This window comes from Protopterus annectens, chromosome 13.part0 (assembly GCF_019279795.1).
Source record: "Protopterus annectens isolate FY-2018-M chromosome 13.part0, PAN1.0, whole genome shotgun sequence".
Taxonomy (NCBI): Eukaryota; Metazoa; Chordata; order Ceratodontiformes; family Protopteridae; genus Protopterus; species Protopterus annectens.
The window spans coordinates 731,755,404-731,774,070 of NC_056747.1; the positions used below are offsets into that span (position 1 = coordinate 731,755,404).

At 39.5% G+C, this 18,667-nt stretch overlaps 1 protein-coding gene across 1 annotated transcript in view; it reads right to left on the reverse strand.

Moving 5' to 3' along the window:
* CCDC92B (coiled-coil domain containing 92B) overlaps positions 1-18,667 on the reverse strand; it is a 487,027-nt gene that overhangs the window by 358,507 nt on the left and 109,853 nt on the right. Inside the window, exon 2 of the mRNA XM_044054417.1 lies at positions 5,604-5,755. Within this exon, the coding sequence (XP_043910352.1) occupies positions 5,604-5,733 (130 nt within the window). The 5' untranslated portion in view covers positions 5,734-5,755. The remainder of the gene's footprint in view (positions 1-5,603; positions 5,756-18,667) is intronic.

Below are 18,667 nucleotides of genomic sequence, written 5' to 3' on the forward strand. Positions count from 1 at the left end.
TGAAGTATTCATCTATTTCATTTATGGGGATGTGTAGAGATTATAGTTAAACCGCACAAAACTGTCTTTTAGGTTAATGAAGCAGGCGGATGTAATTTTAGTGCTAAAATACTTAAGTTCTCAAGTTCTGTCCTCTGTTCTTCACAATATAAGATATAAATGTGACTGCATCTGTCAGTAAAAGAAAAAAAGTCTTGTTATATAACAGACTCAAGCACTACAGCACACTACAACATCCCCCTTTTGTCCACCAAATTCTAGATGTATTTTAAGAAGGAAATTTCATTCATCACTTTAATGTAGCTTTATAAACAAAAATAGGGAACTTAAGTCAATAATGGCCAACATCCTGGTAAAACTGTATTTCATACACAGTCCCAATATTAAAAGTATAACAGGGACCACTTCTACAAGAGTTCACCTAACACTGGTTAAGGTTCAGATCTGAACAGTGAGTTGTTTGTTTATCAGTTAAGTGTTCTGGTTTATTGACCCTTTTCAACCACAACCCAGGCTGAGAAAGCACAACATGAACAAGAATATATATGTTGCAAAAGTTTACAAAATATAAGAAAGCAAAAATATAAGAAATTAGTACACATCAAAATCAATAAAATAAATGATAATGGAAAAGTATGTACAAGTTATTCAAAATCAGGATGAGTGCATACAGTTACTGAAGTGACAGAAGCAAAGTTAAGGTGTACCCAGGGTCGGCCTTTGGTCACCTGGTGCCTAGGCAAAAGGGGTCCACAGCACTCCCCCCACATCACCTGGTGCCCCTATGCTGGTCTACCTACACCATCCAGGTTACTTTTTTTCTTCTTTTTTCTCACATTTTGTCTAACTCTTCAGTTATTCCTATGTCCATTCAACACATTTTAAAGAAACCATTTCTTTACTACAAAAAATAAACAAATACTGGAAAAACACCCTAGGTGGCTATCTAGTTAGCCTATGCCTAAGGCAGGTTATGGGTGTACGATTTCAAAAACAAATTTAAGGTTTGATAAGCATGTGGATTCTTTTGAAGAGGTGCTTTTTCAGTAAGGCTTTAAAGGCTTCCAAGGCTTGCTGATTTTTAACTTGGGAGATGGTTCTAGGCTCCAGGTAATCTATGACTGTTTTGAAGTGTGACCTAAAAAGGGTAGTTTTCATCTTGTCTGTTTCTGATTTGATTTCTAAAAGGTAGTTTTATTTTCAAAGTGTGAAAGAATGGTGATCACATTTATAGAAAAAGGCTAAACATTTCTCATAGATGAAAAGAAGATGGTGAAAGCAGGAAAACATAACACCACTTGCCCTTTCCTGCACAAAACAGAAGGAACATTCTTTACAAAGTGATGTAGTACACATGGGAACACAGCTATTACTTGTGAAGAAATATTTGCTTGGTACCCATATTAAAGGGATTATTTGCAATAACCAAAATACTTTAACTGGTGATGATGTCCTTAAGGAAGTAGTCAAGAAAATGGTAATTGTATGAATAACAGATATCATAATTTTGGAACCTAGCTCCCTAATATTGATATTACACGTATGCTGCTTAATTTTCCTGAGATCACTTTCAAGAGTAAATGCAATCTATGACCTCACATTAAAGAAACAGATGAACTTCTAGTCATCACATAAGTAGAGGGATGTCACCAACTAGTTTCAGGACAACATTTTATAGTATCAGAGGAAGACCAAGTTAGTACACTGAAGGGAAATGCCAAGCTGAGTAAGAAGACAAAGAAGAAGTGATAGCTGCTTCATGCAGCAGTACGCAGGAAGGTTCACAGATGGTGGAGAGGTCCCTAAAATATTAACCTGGCTTGCCAATAACAAAGAAGTATGTAATAGGACTGTAACTAGAAAATATTACTGATGTGGGGTGGGGAGCAGAGTGAGAGGAAAGAAATTAAAATACAATGGAGAAAGAAAATTTTACAACCAGATCAGCCTAAATAAACCATAATACATATACTGCTCCAAAATTATATTATTTAAATATGTATTTGAAAGTTATTGAAGATTTTTTTTTTTTTTTTTTACAATTTGGATTTCACAACTGTTAACTTAGAGCAAGTCACTTAACCAGATAATGCTCTCAGGCTGAGTCTGAAAAAGGTCTGTATGAATCAGTGCTCTACATACATAGCTAACATTAACTAATTAATGAACTAAAACTATATTGCTTTTTTATATACATGTATTGTTTTTGCATACTGAAAAGTTTTAATCAGGAACAGGAAGTGATGTCAGCCCTATTTCCTTATAAAATGTGACTTGACTTTATTCAGTGTTTGTTTCTTATGGTTTGACAAAGCCCTTACAGGGTGAAAGCGTTTACCAATAAAACAGCTTGGATTTTACTTGTTTCTGGCATGGATTCAGTCATTGTTTGCACTAGCATTTATTTCTGCTGCTTGAATAAGCCTTAGTGACTGCTGGATTTATGCTGATTGTTGTTGCCAGCCTTGGTTTGCTCCTGTATTTCTCTTTTGGATTTTTTATTTATTTTATTAGTAACAGGAACATTTGGACCGTGATAACACTTACTCTTATAGTATAAAACTAAATTGCTGACTGAAAACTTTGCATTCATTCTAGAAGAATATTCAGAGATGTTGGATTCCAATTACAAATACTTTTTTTTTTAACAAGTTTTGAACATATTGCGCACTTTGTTAGCAGTAACTCCTTTTGTAAACAATACCCATGAGGTGTTTGGCATAGATTGTAATGTGCACAGTACCAAATGGGATGCCATCATTCTTTTGAGAAGTGAAGGGCATCCCAGCCAAAAAAGGGAAAATTATTTTTATATTTTTTGTCTCCCCTCTAAGAGACCGAGCTCACTCCAAGCACTCACTCCCATAGCTCATACTACCCTTTATATGTTTTTCTTGAAAGGGACAGAAGGATAGCTGGATAGGATTGTTTAACGCTATGCCTTACCTGAAGGCCTACCCATTCCCTGTCAGCCTGATGTACAATGCCACTAAAGATAAAATGTGTTTCCAGGAGTGTGCAAACTTTGCAGCTGTTGTTTTGTACTCCATAAACTGCTACGACTATCATCTCCATGAAGGACTTCCTCAATACATCTCTACAAAAAGGAGGAGAGGAGGTTATCTGGCCTCACGCCAATCCCCCCACCTCGCACACTTACAGCTGACCATGTAGCATTCCAGCTGCTATCAAATCTGATTCAGCAGCTCAGGTGGACTCACTACTCTTAGTCCATCAGACCAGATCACCATTCTCAGCTTCAGTGAAGTCATAGTATAGGACTGTACAGACAAACTCAGCATACTTAAGTACAGGGTGAAAAAGGGTGGTCTTCATCAGTTGTACTTAGCTTTTTTTTTCTGCTTCCCTCTCCCTCACTCTATCTTCAATTTCCCCTTCTGTATGCTTGGGCTGTGTGTCCCTGCACAACATCCTTGTAAGCAAAAAATGTTGATGCATGGCACAAGGTGGCATCAAGCCTCATTTCTTGTGCAGCTGGAAAGTTTCACTGACCTCAAAGTCACAATATGGCCATGGTTGTCATTGTAATCATCAGTGCTCCCACAACCACAAAAAATGCTGCATCAAGCTAGCCGACTCACTGCTACTATTAACCTTCACAGGTAGAAGTGAGCCTTGCTAGGGCTTCACCAGAAAGCAGAATCAACATATCTAGTGCACAGTAATCCAGTAATAATGTTACTATAAGGTACTACCATAACTTTCTAATAGTTAAGACTACGAGAACATCCGTTATAACACCTCTATTTACACAGCAGAGAGAACAGACCATACAACAGACGTAGGACATTTCTCTCCAGGGTTTTATTTACAAGGCTGTTACAGCATGTCTGGACTGTTCTACAGATTTAATAATATGTATACTTTTACAGATCTGCTGTATATTCATGCAGAATTTTTCCTTGTGAACTGTTTTCAAGTTTCATGGTTTGGTTCCTCTAACACAGTGTTCTTTGGTTTATTTCTCAACTATTTATTTACAAAACACACCTTTGTCATGCATTCACAGAGTGCTTGTTTGTTTCTCATGTCCCCACTGCCTAGCCTAAAACCAAGTAGCTGTCAAACCTGCATGCCCTAATTAAACAAACAAAAAAAAAAATATTGCAGCACACTAGTAAATTTGTTTTCAAACAGACTTACTAATATTCTGCCAAGAAAATAACTCCTACTCCCCAGTTTAGGAAAATAATTGGTAGTACAAAGGCAGTATATATGTAATGAATGCAAATGTACTCAAATGTGAAAATACAATGTGTTTAAATGAGGTTGCTGCAGGGGAGGTTCAGACTTATTATTGATTATATGCATTAGGAGTTTGCAGTAGGCAAAGTACCCCACGTATGTAGTGTGAACAGCTTTGGCTCACATAAAAATCTGCTTGAATTCCATTTTTTTGTTTCTTTTTCCCTGTGATTTACTAGCCCATTCATTCATCTCAGGGCAAGAGGCATTATTTGGCCATTTATTACCTGACTGATGAAACTCAGAGAGCCATTGCCCTGGCAACCATGAGGGCTTTTTCTGCTATGGCCCTAACACTACTCTCTGGTGGCTGATGTGAACACCTGCATCACCATAGACAGGGCTGGCCTTTGGTTAACTGGTGCCCTAGGCAAAAGGACTCCACAGTGCCCCCCACATCACCCACTGCCCCCATCCTGGTCTACCTACACCACCCCAATTACTTTGTCTTCCTTTTCCTCATGGTTTGACTTGCTCTTTAGTTTTTCCTGTATTCATTCATCATATTTTAAAAAACATTTCTTTACTTCCAGAAAATAAGCAAGTAAATACTGGAAAAGTGCCCCTGCTAACGTGGTGTCCTAGTCAGCTTCCTAGTTAGCCTATGCCTAAGGCTGGCTATGACCACAGAAAGGCCAGCTATGCCCCCCCCCATATGCATGTTTCTGCAGACGGCTACCGCCATCAGCTTGGCTAGATTCAGCTCATGTCCCACTCTGTGAACCTATTCACTGCTACAAGTCTCTACTCACATGAAGGTGATCAGCCAACTAGAGTTACCTACAACAGGTGAGTTGGCACTGACTGCTTATTCCCACCCTTTTCTGCTTAGCTCTTCAGTGCTTGAGCTTCTAGTCAAACTTGGGTCATGTGAGTCACAGTCAGGTTTCCATCCCATTACACCAAACAGCAAGAGCAGTTTGAATTCCATTTTGAATAAATTTTATTCTGATTCAAGTGGGATTTAAATTTGTAGTCATCTGCACTCCTATGAGCACAAACAATTTGTAGTGTACATTACATAGAATAAAAAGTCACAAAACTCAGCAGTAGTTTTCATTTTCAATGAACAAGTGTATTACAAGATGAATAAAAAAAACAGCAGTCACAAAAGTGTCATGTAACTCTTACAGAGGCCACTGACATCTTATTAAAAATCATTGATTTGACAACATAATTCAGTTATTCTGCCATCTCTAAGGGCTCACTTTTATTTTGGATGCTAAACATAAATATGAGTAAGATCATTCTCCTGTAAGACTGAATGCAGCCCGAGAAATACACACACAACACGTTAATGTACAGTAGTACAAATGAAGCATGAGATAACTGCTGACCTGTACAATGTTTTTGTAGTCGGAGGATTTCCAGATGAAGGTCACGAAGCAACTCCATTTGCTCTTTCTTCAGAAAGGCGATATTCCTTTCCATGCTTTGGATCTGCCGCTCCAGTGACAAGGTTTCCATGGTGATTAATAACAATCTGAGTCTGCAATGATAGAAAAAATTTAGAAATCAGGATTAGCACTCAAATCACTAGTCTTTGTTAAATGCAAACATAATTCATACATGAGACAGATAATGCCTTTGCATCTTTCACAGCTTCTAGGGAGATTTAACTTGGGTTAAATAATGATTAAGCTGTTAGCGCAGGACTTATTAGGACTTCAGACATTTGCAGTCTGTTTTTTTTTATCATTTTCTGCAGCAGATGCTGCCTCACAATCATTAGAGAGTCTGAACATAAAAGGTGCAACATTTATGAAAAACAACAAATCTAGGAATGTTCCCTCAAAAGGCTCATTGTGCTGTTATTCAAATGAACAGCAGAATCAAGTGATGCAAAAAGAAGAGACAGATAACTGCTTCAGTTGCTTTTGATTTGATTTAATTGGTTAAAATTAGACTGCAAATTCCCTTGAGAGAGGTAGTCTACCTTTTCCTAGATAGGCAGTGGCAAATATGACTTTTTAGCTGGTCTGTGGCTTCTGGCAACATAGTACTACAGCACAATGCAACACATGCTTTACTTATGCTCCTAGTACTACAGCACAATGCAACACATGCTTTACTTATGCTCATAGTACTACAGCACAATGCAACACATGCTTTACTTATGCTCCTAGTACTACAGCACAATGCAACACATGCTTTACTTATGCTCCTAGTACTACAGCACAATCAACACGTGCTTTACTTATGCTCTTAGTACTACAGCACAACGCAACACATGCTTTACTTATGCTCCTAGTACTACAGCACAATGCAACACATGCTTTACTTATGCTCCTAGTACTACAGCACAATCAACACGTGCTTTACTTATGCTCATAGTACTACAGCACAATGCAACACATGCTTTACTTATGCTCCTAGTACTACAGCACAATGCAACACATGCTTTACTTATGCTCATAGTACTACAGCACAATGCAACACATGCTTTACTTATGCTCCTAGTACTACAGCACAATGCAACACATGCTTTACTTATGCTCCTAGTACTACAGCACAATCAACACGTGCTTTACTTATGCTCTTAGTACTACAACACAATGCAACACATGCTTTACTTATGCTCCTAGTACTACAGCACAATCAACACGTGCTTTACTTATGCTCTTAGTACTACAACACAATGTAACACGTGCTTTACTTATGCTCTTAGTACTACAACACAATGCAACACATGCTTTACTTATGCTCCTAGTACTACAGCACAATCAACACGTGCTTTACTTATGCTCTTAGTACTACAACACAATGTAACACATGCTTTACTTATGCTCCTAGTACTATAGCACAATGCAATACATGCTTTACTTATGCTCCTAGTACTACAGCACAATACAATACATGCTTTACTTATGCTCCTAGTAATACAGAACAATGCAACACGTGCTTTACTTATGCTTCTAGTACTACAGCACAATGCAATACATGCTTTACTTATTCTCCTAGTACTACAGCACAATGCAATACATGCTTTACTTATGCTCCTAGTACTACAGCACAATGCAATACATGCTTTACTTATGCTCCTAGTACTACAGCACAATGCAATACATGCTTTACTTATGCTCCTAGTACTACAGCACAATGCAATACATGCTTTAATTATGCTCCTAGTAATACAGAACAATGCAACACATACTTTACTTATGCTCATAGTACTACAGCACAATGCAACACATGCTTTACTTATGCTCCTAGTACTACAGCACAATGCAACACATGCTTTACTTATGCTCCTAGTACTACAGCACAATGCAACACATGCTTTACTTATGCTCCTAGTACTACAGCACAATGCAACACATGCTTTACTTATGCTACTAGTACTACAGCACAATGCAACACATGCTTTACTTATGCTACACAAGTATTTCATGGGGTGTTTAACACCCTTCTCCACCACATGCAGCAATGTTTTGGTCCTAGCAGCAAAGCACTGGCAGCAATAAAAGCAGCTAGCTTCGTACTCAGTACAGTAATGTGATCACATTAGTGTTTACGCATTTCCATTGTAAAATGTGTTTATTAAATTGCATGTTAAACAGAACTACAGAACAGCTGTGCATCTTATTTTATTTTGTTACTCTCTCTCCCTTTCATGCCGGAGCAGTTTCCTTCAGACTGACTGTTTGTTCCACAGGCCTGGCCATTCTTCTAATGCTGACTGTAATATTCTTTACCATTCTGGCACTGGAGCCCAAACTGCTGCTGCATTATTGCATATTTTTGTGGATAGCTGCCATGTTTCCAGTGGAGAACTCAGTACCACATCTTTAGTGGACCTTTGTCTTTCTACTTCATCCTTCCAATATGCTGCTACTGCTAAGTGTAAGTCAGAAGTTCATACTAAAACATAGAATATTATCCAGAAGCCTAATTTCCACAAAGTGAATCACTCAGACTATCTAGTACCACAAACAGAAAGCCCATGCTTATATAAAGAATTCAGTTTTGTGAGTTCTGTTCTGGGAACCTGCCAGTCATTTAAGAAATCCAGAGTGCAGTGCAGTAATTTGAGCTCAGCTACCTGCAGAATAGGAAGGATCGATGGGGGACAGCTAAGACAGGATGCGCTGCTGGAACATTTGATCTGTATGTGGCAGTAGGCTGCTAGAGCAGAGATGTGGGAATGAATGCAAGATAAAAACATGGTGCACTCATAATGTACTGCTGTTCTGTTTAACATGCAGCAGAGCAGCTGCTGCTTGTAAATGGTGACAGACTGATCATAGGTTCATAGAATAGTACTAGGCTAAAAGCCTTTGTGGGCCAGCCTAGCCAATTACCCTATGTGAGAATCAAACCCTGCACCTTTGGTTTACAAGGCAAACACCTTAACCATTATGCCAACCTCCCATCATTGCTCATGTCACGGTCTGAAGATTTGGGTTAGCTAAACTCTGGGCAGTGACAGCATAAGTGATGGTGTTACACTGACATCAACTAATGCATTACATTCCCAGTAGGAATAGTAGAGACATTTTTAAGATTTTTTATTGCACAGTGTAGCCTAAACCATTTATAAGATATGACTAGACAGGTACTTAAATCAGGTCTGCTGGAAAATAGGAGCTAAAACCTTGTCTATGGCCGAAGCAACCAGAGTCCAGTTAGTGGCTCTGGCATCTGTTGTAGCTGGTGTGGGGAGGATGGGCATGCATATCCACCAGGGGGGTAGCAAACTGGGATTATCCAATGCCATAATCCCTTGGAAGAGGGGTGGTGACACAAAAGATGGCCCAGGGGCAGCCATGACTATGGTAGCTGACATCACAATTCCACTGAAGCATGCATTCACATAGGAAGGGCATATATTACTCCCATGGTGATGTGGATAACTTGTTCTCATGTCCATATAAGGGATTAGGGCCTGTAATAAAATATGTCCATATTGCCACGATATTGGCAGGGGCAAAAACCACCAATGAGATTGCCTGTATGACAGCCTCTTCCTGACATATCTTGCTGTCAGTGAGGAATCCCGAAGATGGTAGAATGAATGGGCATGGCTAATATGGGGAGGCTTGATGGTTATTAGGTACACCAGAAGCAAGCACATAGGGAAAAACAGTTATAAGAACACATAGAAGTTAAAACAGAAAGTGTGCATTTGAAAAACAGGCGGGAAGGGTATTTATAGAAAGAGAAGTAAAATATGATACAGGCTAATGGTTACGTTAAACCTTATCAGTGAGTAAATAATGCACCCAGGTGTAATGCTTGAGTTACAAATTACAGATGTGAAGAATGCTGATATTTTGATATATTTAAACTGTGTCATCAATGTTAGGATACATAAGCCTATGTAAGAGAGTAAAGCACTGAAAAGTAATAATACAACTTACAATGTATTACACTGCAGAGTGGAAGAGATGTGTAGGAACTCTACATACTCTTTCTTAACTCCAGTTAGCTTAAAGGAGTGTAGCGAAAAAAGGGGAAATATAAAACTTATTCAAAAAAGACAATTTTGCACGCACACACACACACACACACACACACACACACACACACACACACACACGAACATTAACAAGAGGCATATGTAAGGTAACTGGCATGCACTGAAAGGATACAGATGTGTGATAATTACTTGTTATCCTGAATCCTGCAAAGATTGAGAAAAGTGCGACTGGCACCTAGAGGGAATGTCAAGTGCTGACTGTAAATCTGTTAAAGTGTTTTGAAGGGGAGCTTCACCCCTTGAAACACCCAATGTGGAAGGGAGCTGTGCTCCCCATACCCCCTGTTACTTGGGTATTCTAACTCCAAGGTCAATGTACTTCAGAACAGGGTCAATACTTTAAAGGAACAATGACTTTAGACTTGCTATATATTACCCAAAAATGCACCTTCACTCTCATGTTTTCAAAGATTACAAAAGTGGTCCTTGGAATTTTACCGGGAATTCAGTAAGGATAAGATGAAAATGTACACTGCAATCAACTACTGGGTTCATAAAATTCACCATGAGCTATAACTTCACAGTTTTCAGCATTTTACAACAAATTTGAAAGACAACATAAGGCATTTAAAGGGACAGTGATACCTTCTTGTATGGTGATGCTACTCAATGTAGCTGGGAAACATATCAGTGACATTTCATCCCAGCAAGCTGAATGAAATGGCATTCATTCAAAATGTTGCATCTTGGGAGCTGTTTCTTCTCTTTAATGCAGCTCTGTTATTGTAAAGTGAAAGGTGAAGGGTCTCTCCTTCTGCAGGGCTCCATTAAAAATGTTGAAGGTTATTATATTATTTTTTTTCACAAACTGGTTGGCTTGCTGTGACAAATGGTATTCAATAAGCTTGGCTTTAAAATATTAATCTACAAGTACTCAATACCAAACACAAAACACACCAATTCCAGTCAAAAATAAAATATGAAGCAAAAACTGGAAGCCACAGAAAGCCAGGATAACCAGTAATCCACAAACGTTTATTGATAAACCACAGGCTAAGCACTTTCATCTTGTAAAAAAGACATCTTCAGAATCTGACTTTACAAAAGCAGTGTGAGTTCAAATACTGTTACAAATCAAAGTAAAAAAGACACACATCTCTCAGGATCAATCATATGACCCCACAACTTAGGTTCATAGGTTCATAGGTTCATACTAGGCTATCTGCCCGAGGGCATTTATAAGCCTAGCCCATTGTTTTTAGTATGGGGAACTATATCCATTATTTTGCTGTGCCTCTGTCGAGCAGTGACACTGAGGTAATTCCTGGGGTATATCTGGGATCTCCCATCCATTGGTCAAGATTTCTCTTGAACAAGGCCAGCGAGGTGCTCTGCCTCACATGTACCTTGTTCCACAGCATAGGAGTCTTTGGGTGATGAATCTATCTCTCCAACGTCGCCTATTAATAGCCTCTGATGGATCTAGATTTTTGAGGTGAAGCATATTCATCAAATCTGGGTTTGACATGGCCTTGTATGTTAGGCAAAGGTCACCTCTGAGCGACTGAATAGAGCTGGAGTTCTTTCAGTCGGGCAGCATAGGACAGATTTTGAGACCCTTTATCCTTTTGGTGAGGAACTTTGTGGCCTCCAGCTGCTGCAAGTGTCGGGTCAGATACATTCCGAATGGGGCATTGTACTCAATCATTGGTCTGATGAGTGATGAATAAAGGGAGACTATGACCTCCCTTGATCTAGATGAGAATCCCTTCATGATAAGGTGGGCAATGTAGAAGGACTTCCTAACTACTTTAGCTACATGGGTGTCGAATGACAGACTACTATCAACCTGGGTCCCCAGGTCCCTGATAACTTCTTCTGTGCTCAGTGGATTGCCACCTGTTTTTCCGAGAAGTATGACACTATATTTTTGGCATTTAACTTTAGGCCGTGGCTCTGGCACCAGTTATCCGCTTCTGTGAGACCCTTCTGAAGGATATCTGTGTCAGATGTGTTTTCTACTATGCGCCCAGTTTGCAGTCATCTGCAAACTTTGTCAGCCATAACCCTCCAAGTAGATGCCAAACAAGAGTGGGCCCAGGACTGAGCCCTGTGGGACACCACTTGTGACAGGCTTTGAGTCTGACATGGCGCCAGCAACTCTGACCCTGTGGGTTCTGTCACTCAGCCAGTTTGCAACCCATCTTGTGATGTATGGGTTAACATTTAAGCTGATGAGTTTTTCAATGATAGGGTATTGTATCAAGGCCTTAGCCAGATCGAGGTAGGCTGTATGGACTGCCTTTCCTCATCAATGGCTTTGGTGACTGTTTCAAAAGTCAACCAAGTTTAAAAGGCATGATCTGCCTTTGACAAAGCCAAACTGGGTTGGATCCAAAGTCTGCAAATTCCCTATGTCTTTATTTATGAGGTCCATTATGATCCTCTCCATGGCTTTGCAGATAAGGCTTGTCAAGCTAATGGGCCGGTAATTTCCAGGGTCTGTGGAGGCACCGCCTTTGTGAAGTGGGACCACAGTTGCAGTCAGAGGTAAGACTTTGATTAAACAGCTGTCCTAGCTGTGGGTTTAATTCCTCATTGAGGTCCCATGGATGCTGTGTTTTTTGCTGGAGATGTTTGGGGGGCTGCACTCATTTGGTATAGATATCTCTCCTTTTGGGGGGGGAGGGGGGGAGTTTGCACTGAACCTGTCAGCCAGTATGTTGGCAATGTCTGTAGGATCAGTAATCTTCACATCATTTTGAACTAGTTCTGAGCATATCTGGGAGTTTCCTCCTAGGTTTCTAACATAGCTAAAGAAGGCCTTATGATTGTCTTTTGAGTCTTTAGCTATTTTTCTCTCGAAATTTGCTTTGGATGATTTTATGAGAGCTCTTAGTTTTTACTTATAGTGATCAATTTGCTCTATCTTGTAGTAGCTTCCTCCTTTTGTTGTAGAGTTTGTTTATGGCTGGGGTCCACCAGACTGGACGCTTGCCTTTGGTACAAAGAGTCTTTGTTTTGCTTGGGATTGCCTTATCCAGGCAGTCCTGCAGGTGCTGGTAGAAGGCGGTGATTCAGCGGCTTGAGTATTGTTTTCCATGCCCCGGGGGCCTGAAAGAGACCACACTAGAAGTTCTTTACTGTGGTCTTTTTATTTCAGGTGGGGTGGGATGAGGACCTCCAGCGAGATTAGTTTGTGATCTGATCTCACCAGTGAGGGGTACTTCCGTGTTGAACATTGTGCTCCCATGTTCGTGATGATGAGATCAAGTATGTTATCTCCTCTTGTGGGATGGTGACTAGTTGTTCCATGGCATTTGAGTTTATGAATTCCAGGAACTTTTGGGCTAGGGTGTTTGGGCTTGAGTAGTGTTCCCAGTCTATATTAGTCACCTAGTATGATGGTGTTTGGTGATACATTTATCCCTCTAGTGTTTTCAGGAAGGCCATGTGAGTTTCCTGAGTTTGTGAGGGTGGCCTGTAACATGCTACAATTTGCAGAGCAGTCTTGCCTATGGTTAATTGCACCTGGATGGTCTCCGATGCATCGCGGCGCGTTACCAGTCTTGAGGTGTGGGTGTCCTTGATGAATATGGATACCCTCCTTTCTTGGTATTGTCCGGATTTTGGGGCGGAGCGCATGATATGAGGTAAAACCTGATACTCAGGAGCCTTGAACCAGGTTTCTGTCACAGCACAGACATCGATGTTCTCCATACTGAGAAGGGCCTTTTGAGATTTAGACTTCTGGCATTGAGCAGCATTACCCTTAGTTTTTTCCTTTTTGTGTTCTAGGGTGGTAGGTTTAGAATTTGAGCCTTGCCTAAAAAGGCACTATGGGGTGGCAAGAGCCTTTGCCAATATCCGAATCCCAGGGTGACAGGTGCAAGCCCCCCCTTGCGCGAAGCTGTGTGTTGTCCAGCATGTCATCCCAGGCAGACAGATACTGGATCCCCTTTGAATGACACCAGTGTTTAAGCCAATTGTTAAAGCTGATCATCTTATCTCTGTATTGTGGCATCATTCTTGGTGAAGGTAGGATACTGCTCAAGGTCAGGGTCATACCTGCCTGGGCTACATAATCAGAGCTCCTCAATGTCTCTTTTGTGTAGTCCTCCAGAGAGGCTCAGGTCGCTTGTTTCGTACACAAGCAATGACTGAGTCATATTTGTACCTGCTGCTGAGAGACCTGAGTGCTATGTGGCGGATATGGATTCTAGCGCTACAGGCAGCTTCCCTTTGACTTTCTCCTTACTCAGTCTGGTGGCCCGGAGTAACATCAGTGTTGGACAATGACTAGTGTGTCTGGCATTGTGTTTGGCCTTAAGGGCTGTGACTGTTTGACACTCTGACTGTGAACTTAGAACATTAAAGACATATTACACCAAACGTTTATATTAAAAACCACAATTTCCTTACATTAATTATATTCTTTAAAACACAGCCCTGTGTGTACCTTTATGCTATTTAAATAATTTTATATTTTTTTATATTTTATTCAATCTTAATTTTAATTCGCTAGCTATGGAGATGTTTTCATTTAGTCCTGGCAAGGTTGTTGATTACTGGTTATCCTGGCTTTCTGTGGTTTCCAGTGTTTACTTCATTAATCTACAAGTGTTACTCAAAATGCACACATTTGAGTCTTGGAACAGACTAAATATTTTAGCCAGGATCTGACAAATGGTTAGAAAAAGATGAACAAATAGTAAAGTAACCAGTCTGTAAATGCAAATGAAATGTAAGCTCTTAACATATTTTTGTCAACTATATTGTCTTGTGCCTTTCGTATACCTTTCTTAAAAATACTACCTTGTATGGAAGTGCAGAAAAAGGCAAACTTTCCCACAAAGAAATTCAGAAAGAATCCACAGAATCCTCTTTAAACAAATTTGCTGAAGGACACACTGGGCATGCACCCAGTAGAAGTATTTTGGAAAGTGGATGCAAAAAGTCACAAAACAGTAGTTTTAAAATGGAATGCTCAGTCCCCCTCCCATTAAATTACTGAAGGCCATTTCAGTTGTTCCAACTTGCAGTCCAGCTTTGTGGAATAACATCCCTCTGTGGTTTACAGAGTCAGCGAGTCAGTTCATGTAGGACATATTGCTTACAGCTTGTATCCTTTTAGTATGGTATCTCTGTGCACATTCCAGTCATTTCATGTGTTTGGACAGATACGTGCCAAAGTGGGCATTGGCCTAAAGAGGGCCGAGTAAAGGGAGACAATGACATCCCTAAATCTAGACACAATTCCTTTGTTGATAAGCTGTGCAGTATAGGACTTTCTCTTGACAATGGACTTAGGTTGGTCAAAAGTTAGGTCACTGTCTATATAAGTTCCCAGATCTCAAACAACTAGATCAACTCTTAGGGTAGTGCTGTTAATGTGGTAGATGACTCCCCTGAGGTTATGATAATGAATTTTTGGCATTTAGTTTCAGTTCCTGATTATGGCACCAGTTATTTATTTGGGACAAACCTTCCAGCAGGATGGCTAAGTCATTTGAGGATTCAATGACTGTTTCTAGCATGCAGTCTTGTGCCAGAATGTTTGCTATTGACTTTTGCTTCAGAAAAGGAGATGCCAAATAGGAGCAGTCTCAGGACAGAGCTCTGGGGGACTCCACTGATTACTGATCTCCTTGTGGAGGTATCTTCTCCTATTTTGATTTCCTATTGGCAATCCAGTGGGAGATATATATGGGTTTATTCCCAGTTTATTTAGCTTTTCAACTATGCATGAGTGGGGGACCGTGTCAAAAGCTTTAGCCAGATTGAAATATGTAGTGTGTACTGTTTTATCGTCATCCATTGATTTTATCATTTCAAAAAAGCCCACTAGGATAAGTAAGCATGACCTGCCCTTGATGATTCAAACTGAGATGGGTCTACATCAGTGGATCTGGGCTTATGATGTACACATCCTAATTTACACCAGCAGAATTGTTGGATCACTTACCTAGTCTGGTGTGAGACCAACAGCTACATCTTCAAGTGTTTAAATTTGTAAATTCAAGACTTAACATGAAAGCCACAGCTAATTATGCATTTTAAATACTATAGCTTGGATTTATGAACATATTATGTATTGCCTGTGAGACCCTTTGTAATGCATAACAGAGGCATAATACATAGTTATATTGATAATTAGCACATTGCAGGGGAAGCAAGAAAATCAATCCAGAAACCAAGAACAGTCACAATGGTGGGAAAAGACTTCAGAGTTCAGTGCTGCTCAAAACATAAATTTATTACTTAAAAAATCATAAAACAATAGAGGTTAAGCTCTTTCATCTTCTGGTAACTGGAGTTCATCAGAACAATTACAGATAAGTCAAGAAGCCTTTTTATACATCATACTAAATTAATTGATTACATAATATTAAAATAGTAAAATTTCTTCAGTGCCAGCATAAACAGCTACTCTGTTGTAAAACCTGCTAGTAAAAACATGTAACAATTACAAAGAAATAATTTACAACACCCAGTGCACCTGAAAAATTACTGCAGCTAAGATTAAAAACATTTTTTTATTTTTTTTATATAATGCTCTTAACTAAACATTTTTCCATAACCTATGTGACACATATCAAATGTGTATCCTATGGCAACAATGCATAATTACCCAAAATAATATTCAGCTTTGAGTTTTAGTATGCTGGAAATTGAAACATTTTCATTTAAACCTGGTGGCTGGGTGGCATTGGTCCTAAGTCACCATTTAAGTTCTAAAAATTCTAAGAAGTCATCACTTGGTCTCCCCCGCTCACCTAAGTTAACTTGTTCAATAATGCAAAACTTGAAATGGTGCATAGGGTTGGATTTGATGTGCCTATATAGGGTGTTTTGTTAATCAATGCAAGTATGTTATGGAAGGTTCTTCCTTTAATATACATGGCTTTGGGTACATAAAACCTAGTGGCAGGTTTACATGTTCCACTAAGGGCATTGTTTATCTAGGGTTATGCACACTTTGCACAGCATTCTACATAGGGAAAACTAAATGTAAATGCAAGCAAAGGATATATCAACACATACACATCAAGAAGAAAGATGAAAATAACACCTTATATAGGCACATCAAATCCAATCCTATGCACCAGTTCAAGTTTTGCATTATTGAGCAAGTTAACTTAGGTGAGCGGGAGGACGGGGGGGGGGGACCAAGCGATGACTTCTTAGAATTTTTAGAACTTAAATGGCAACTTAGGACAAATGCCACCCAGCCACCAGGTTTAAATGAAACTGTTCTAATTTCCAGCATACTAAAACTCAAAGCTGGATATTATTTTGGGCAATTATGCATTGGGTACGAATCTGATGTGTGTCACATAGGGTATGGAAACATTTTTAGTTAAAAGCATTATATAAAAAAACTGAAAAAATGTTTTTAATCTTAGCTGCAGTAGTCTTTCAAGTGCACTGCTTGTTGTTGTAAATTATTTATTTGTAACTGTTATATGTTTTTACTAGCAGGTCTTACAACACAGCAGTTTATGCTGGCACTCTGAGGAAATTTTACTAATTTGAATATTATGTAATCAATTTAGTGTGATATATAAAAAGGCTTCTTGACTTATGGGTAATTGTTCTGATTAAGTCCAGTTACCAGAGGACGAAAGCGGTTAACCTCTATTGTTGTTTTATGAGTTTAAGTAATAAATTTATGTTTTGAGCAGCACTCGACTCTGAAGTTTTTTCCCACCAGTGTGACTGTTCTTGGCTTCTGGATTGATTTTGTTGCTTCAGTTTAATGGAGGGGGAAGCTGGAGTTGAAATTGCTCTTAACAGAATGCAGCAGCTGCATGATTCATTTGTACCAAGCATTGAGAACTTAACAGCTTTGGTGAATCAGCTTACCCAATTCCTTTTGGCTGGCTTGCAACCACGGAGACCAGATCTGAATGAACCTCATTTGAGTGGTGTACTGTTTAGTCAACTGGGTGATGGTTTAGGAGCTAAAGGAATTCCACCTAGGCAACGGACACCAGCAGAGGGTCCTACAAACTCAATCTGCAGTTTACCAGACACAAGACAGCGTAGCCTTAATGTGGACACATTTAGAGATTCAAATGAAGCTAGGAATAGCGTTGACTTTACAAACTAGCTTGCTAATGATGTATCCTGGACAGGGAAACTATCACAAAGGCATAGAGAACTAGGGAACTTTTGCCAGCAGTTTAAATCATTTGGGGACTATGTGTATAAATTTAAGAAGCTTCAGTTTGAAACAAGTTACCTCAGAGAATGCCTGCGTGTAGAGCATGTACTAAAGGGATTATGGGTATGGAAATATCCCACTGGACTAAAAAGGGACTCTGCACTGCACCAGGAACTGTTGAAATTGTTTAACAGGCATGGATGTGAGTTGCTTGAACTACTTATTAAAGATTATGATAGACAAATATGTGAACTTAACATTGTTATTAATAGACTAATGAAAGTATGCACAATGATTTATTATTTGAAAGTAAGTTAGAGGAATACAATGATATGCTTAAAAGTATTGAAAGTGATATTTTATTGATGAAAAATAAGAAAATTAAAAAACTTGAAAGAGTAGAACTGAGTATGACAAAGGTGTAGCCTATCCACCCCCCAAGCTTTAGAAATGGAGATACCATCTTCCCATGTGGACCATGTAAATGGGGGAGAGGCAAACTTGCTAGAAGAAGTTACTGAACCTGAAGTACACCAAAATCAACCTGAACCCCCTCCCCTTTAGGGACCCCCCCACTGAGACCTTCACAGAGGCTTACAGAGAGAGAGAGAGGAATGGGCACAACACCATCAGACACCCCCTGAGTTATTGGGAGCCCAATGCCTCCTACAACAGGGGGAGGGGGAATAGAGGGCAGAGAGGTGGAACAGTATGGAGGGGGGAGAGGCAACCACAGTTGCAGTAATTGTAACTAAACAAGTATACCATTATAGACAATGCACAAAGAGATTTTAAGGTGTACAACTATAGTGTGT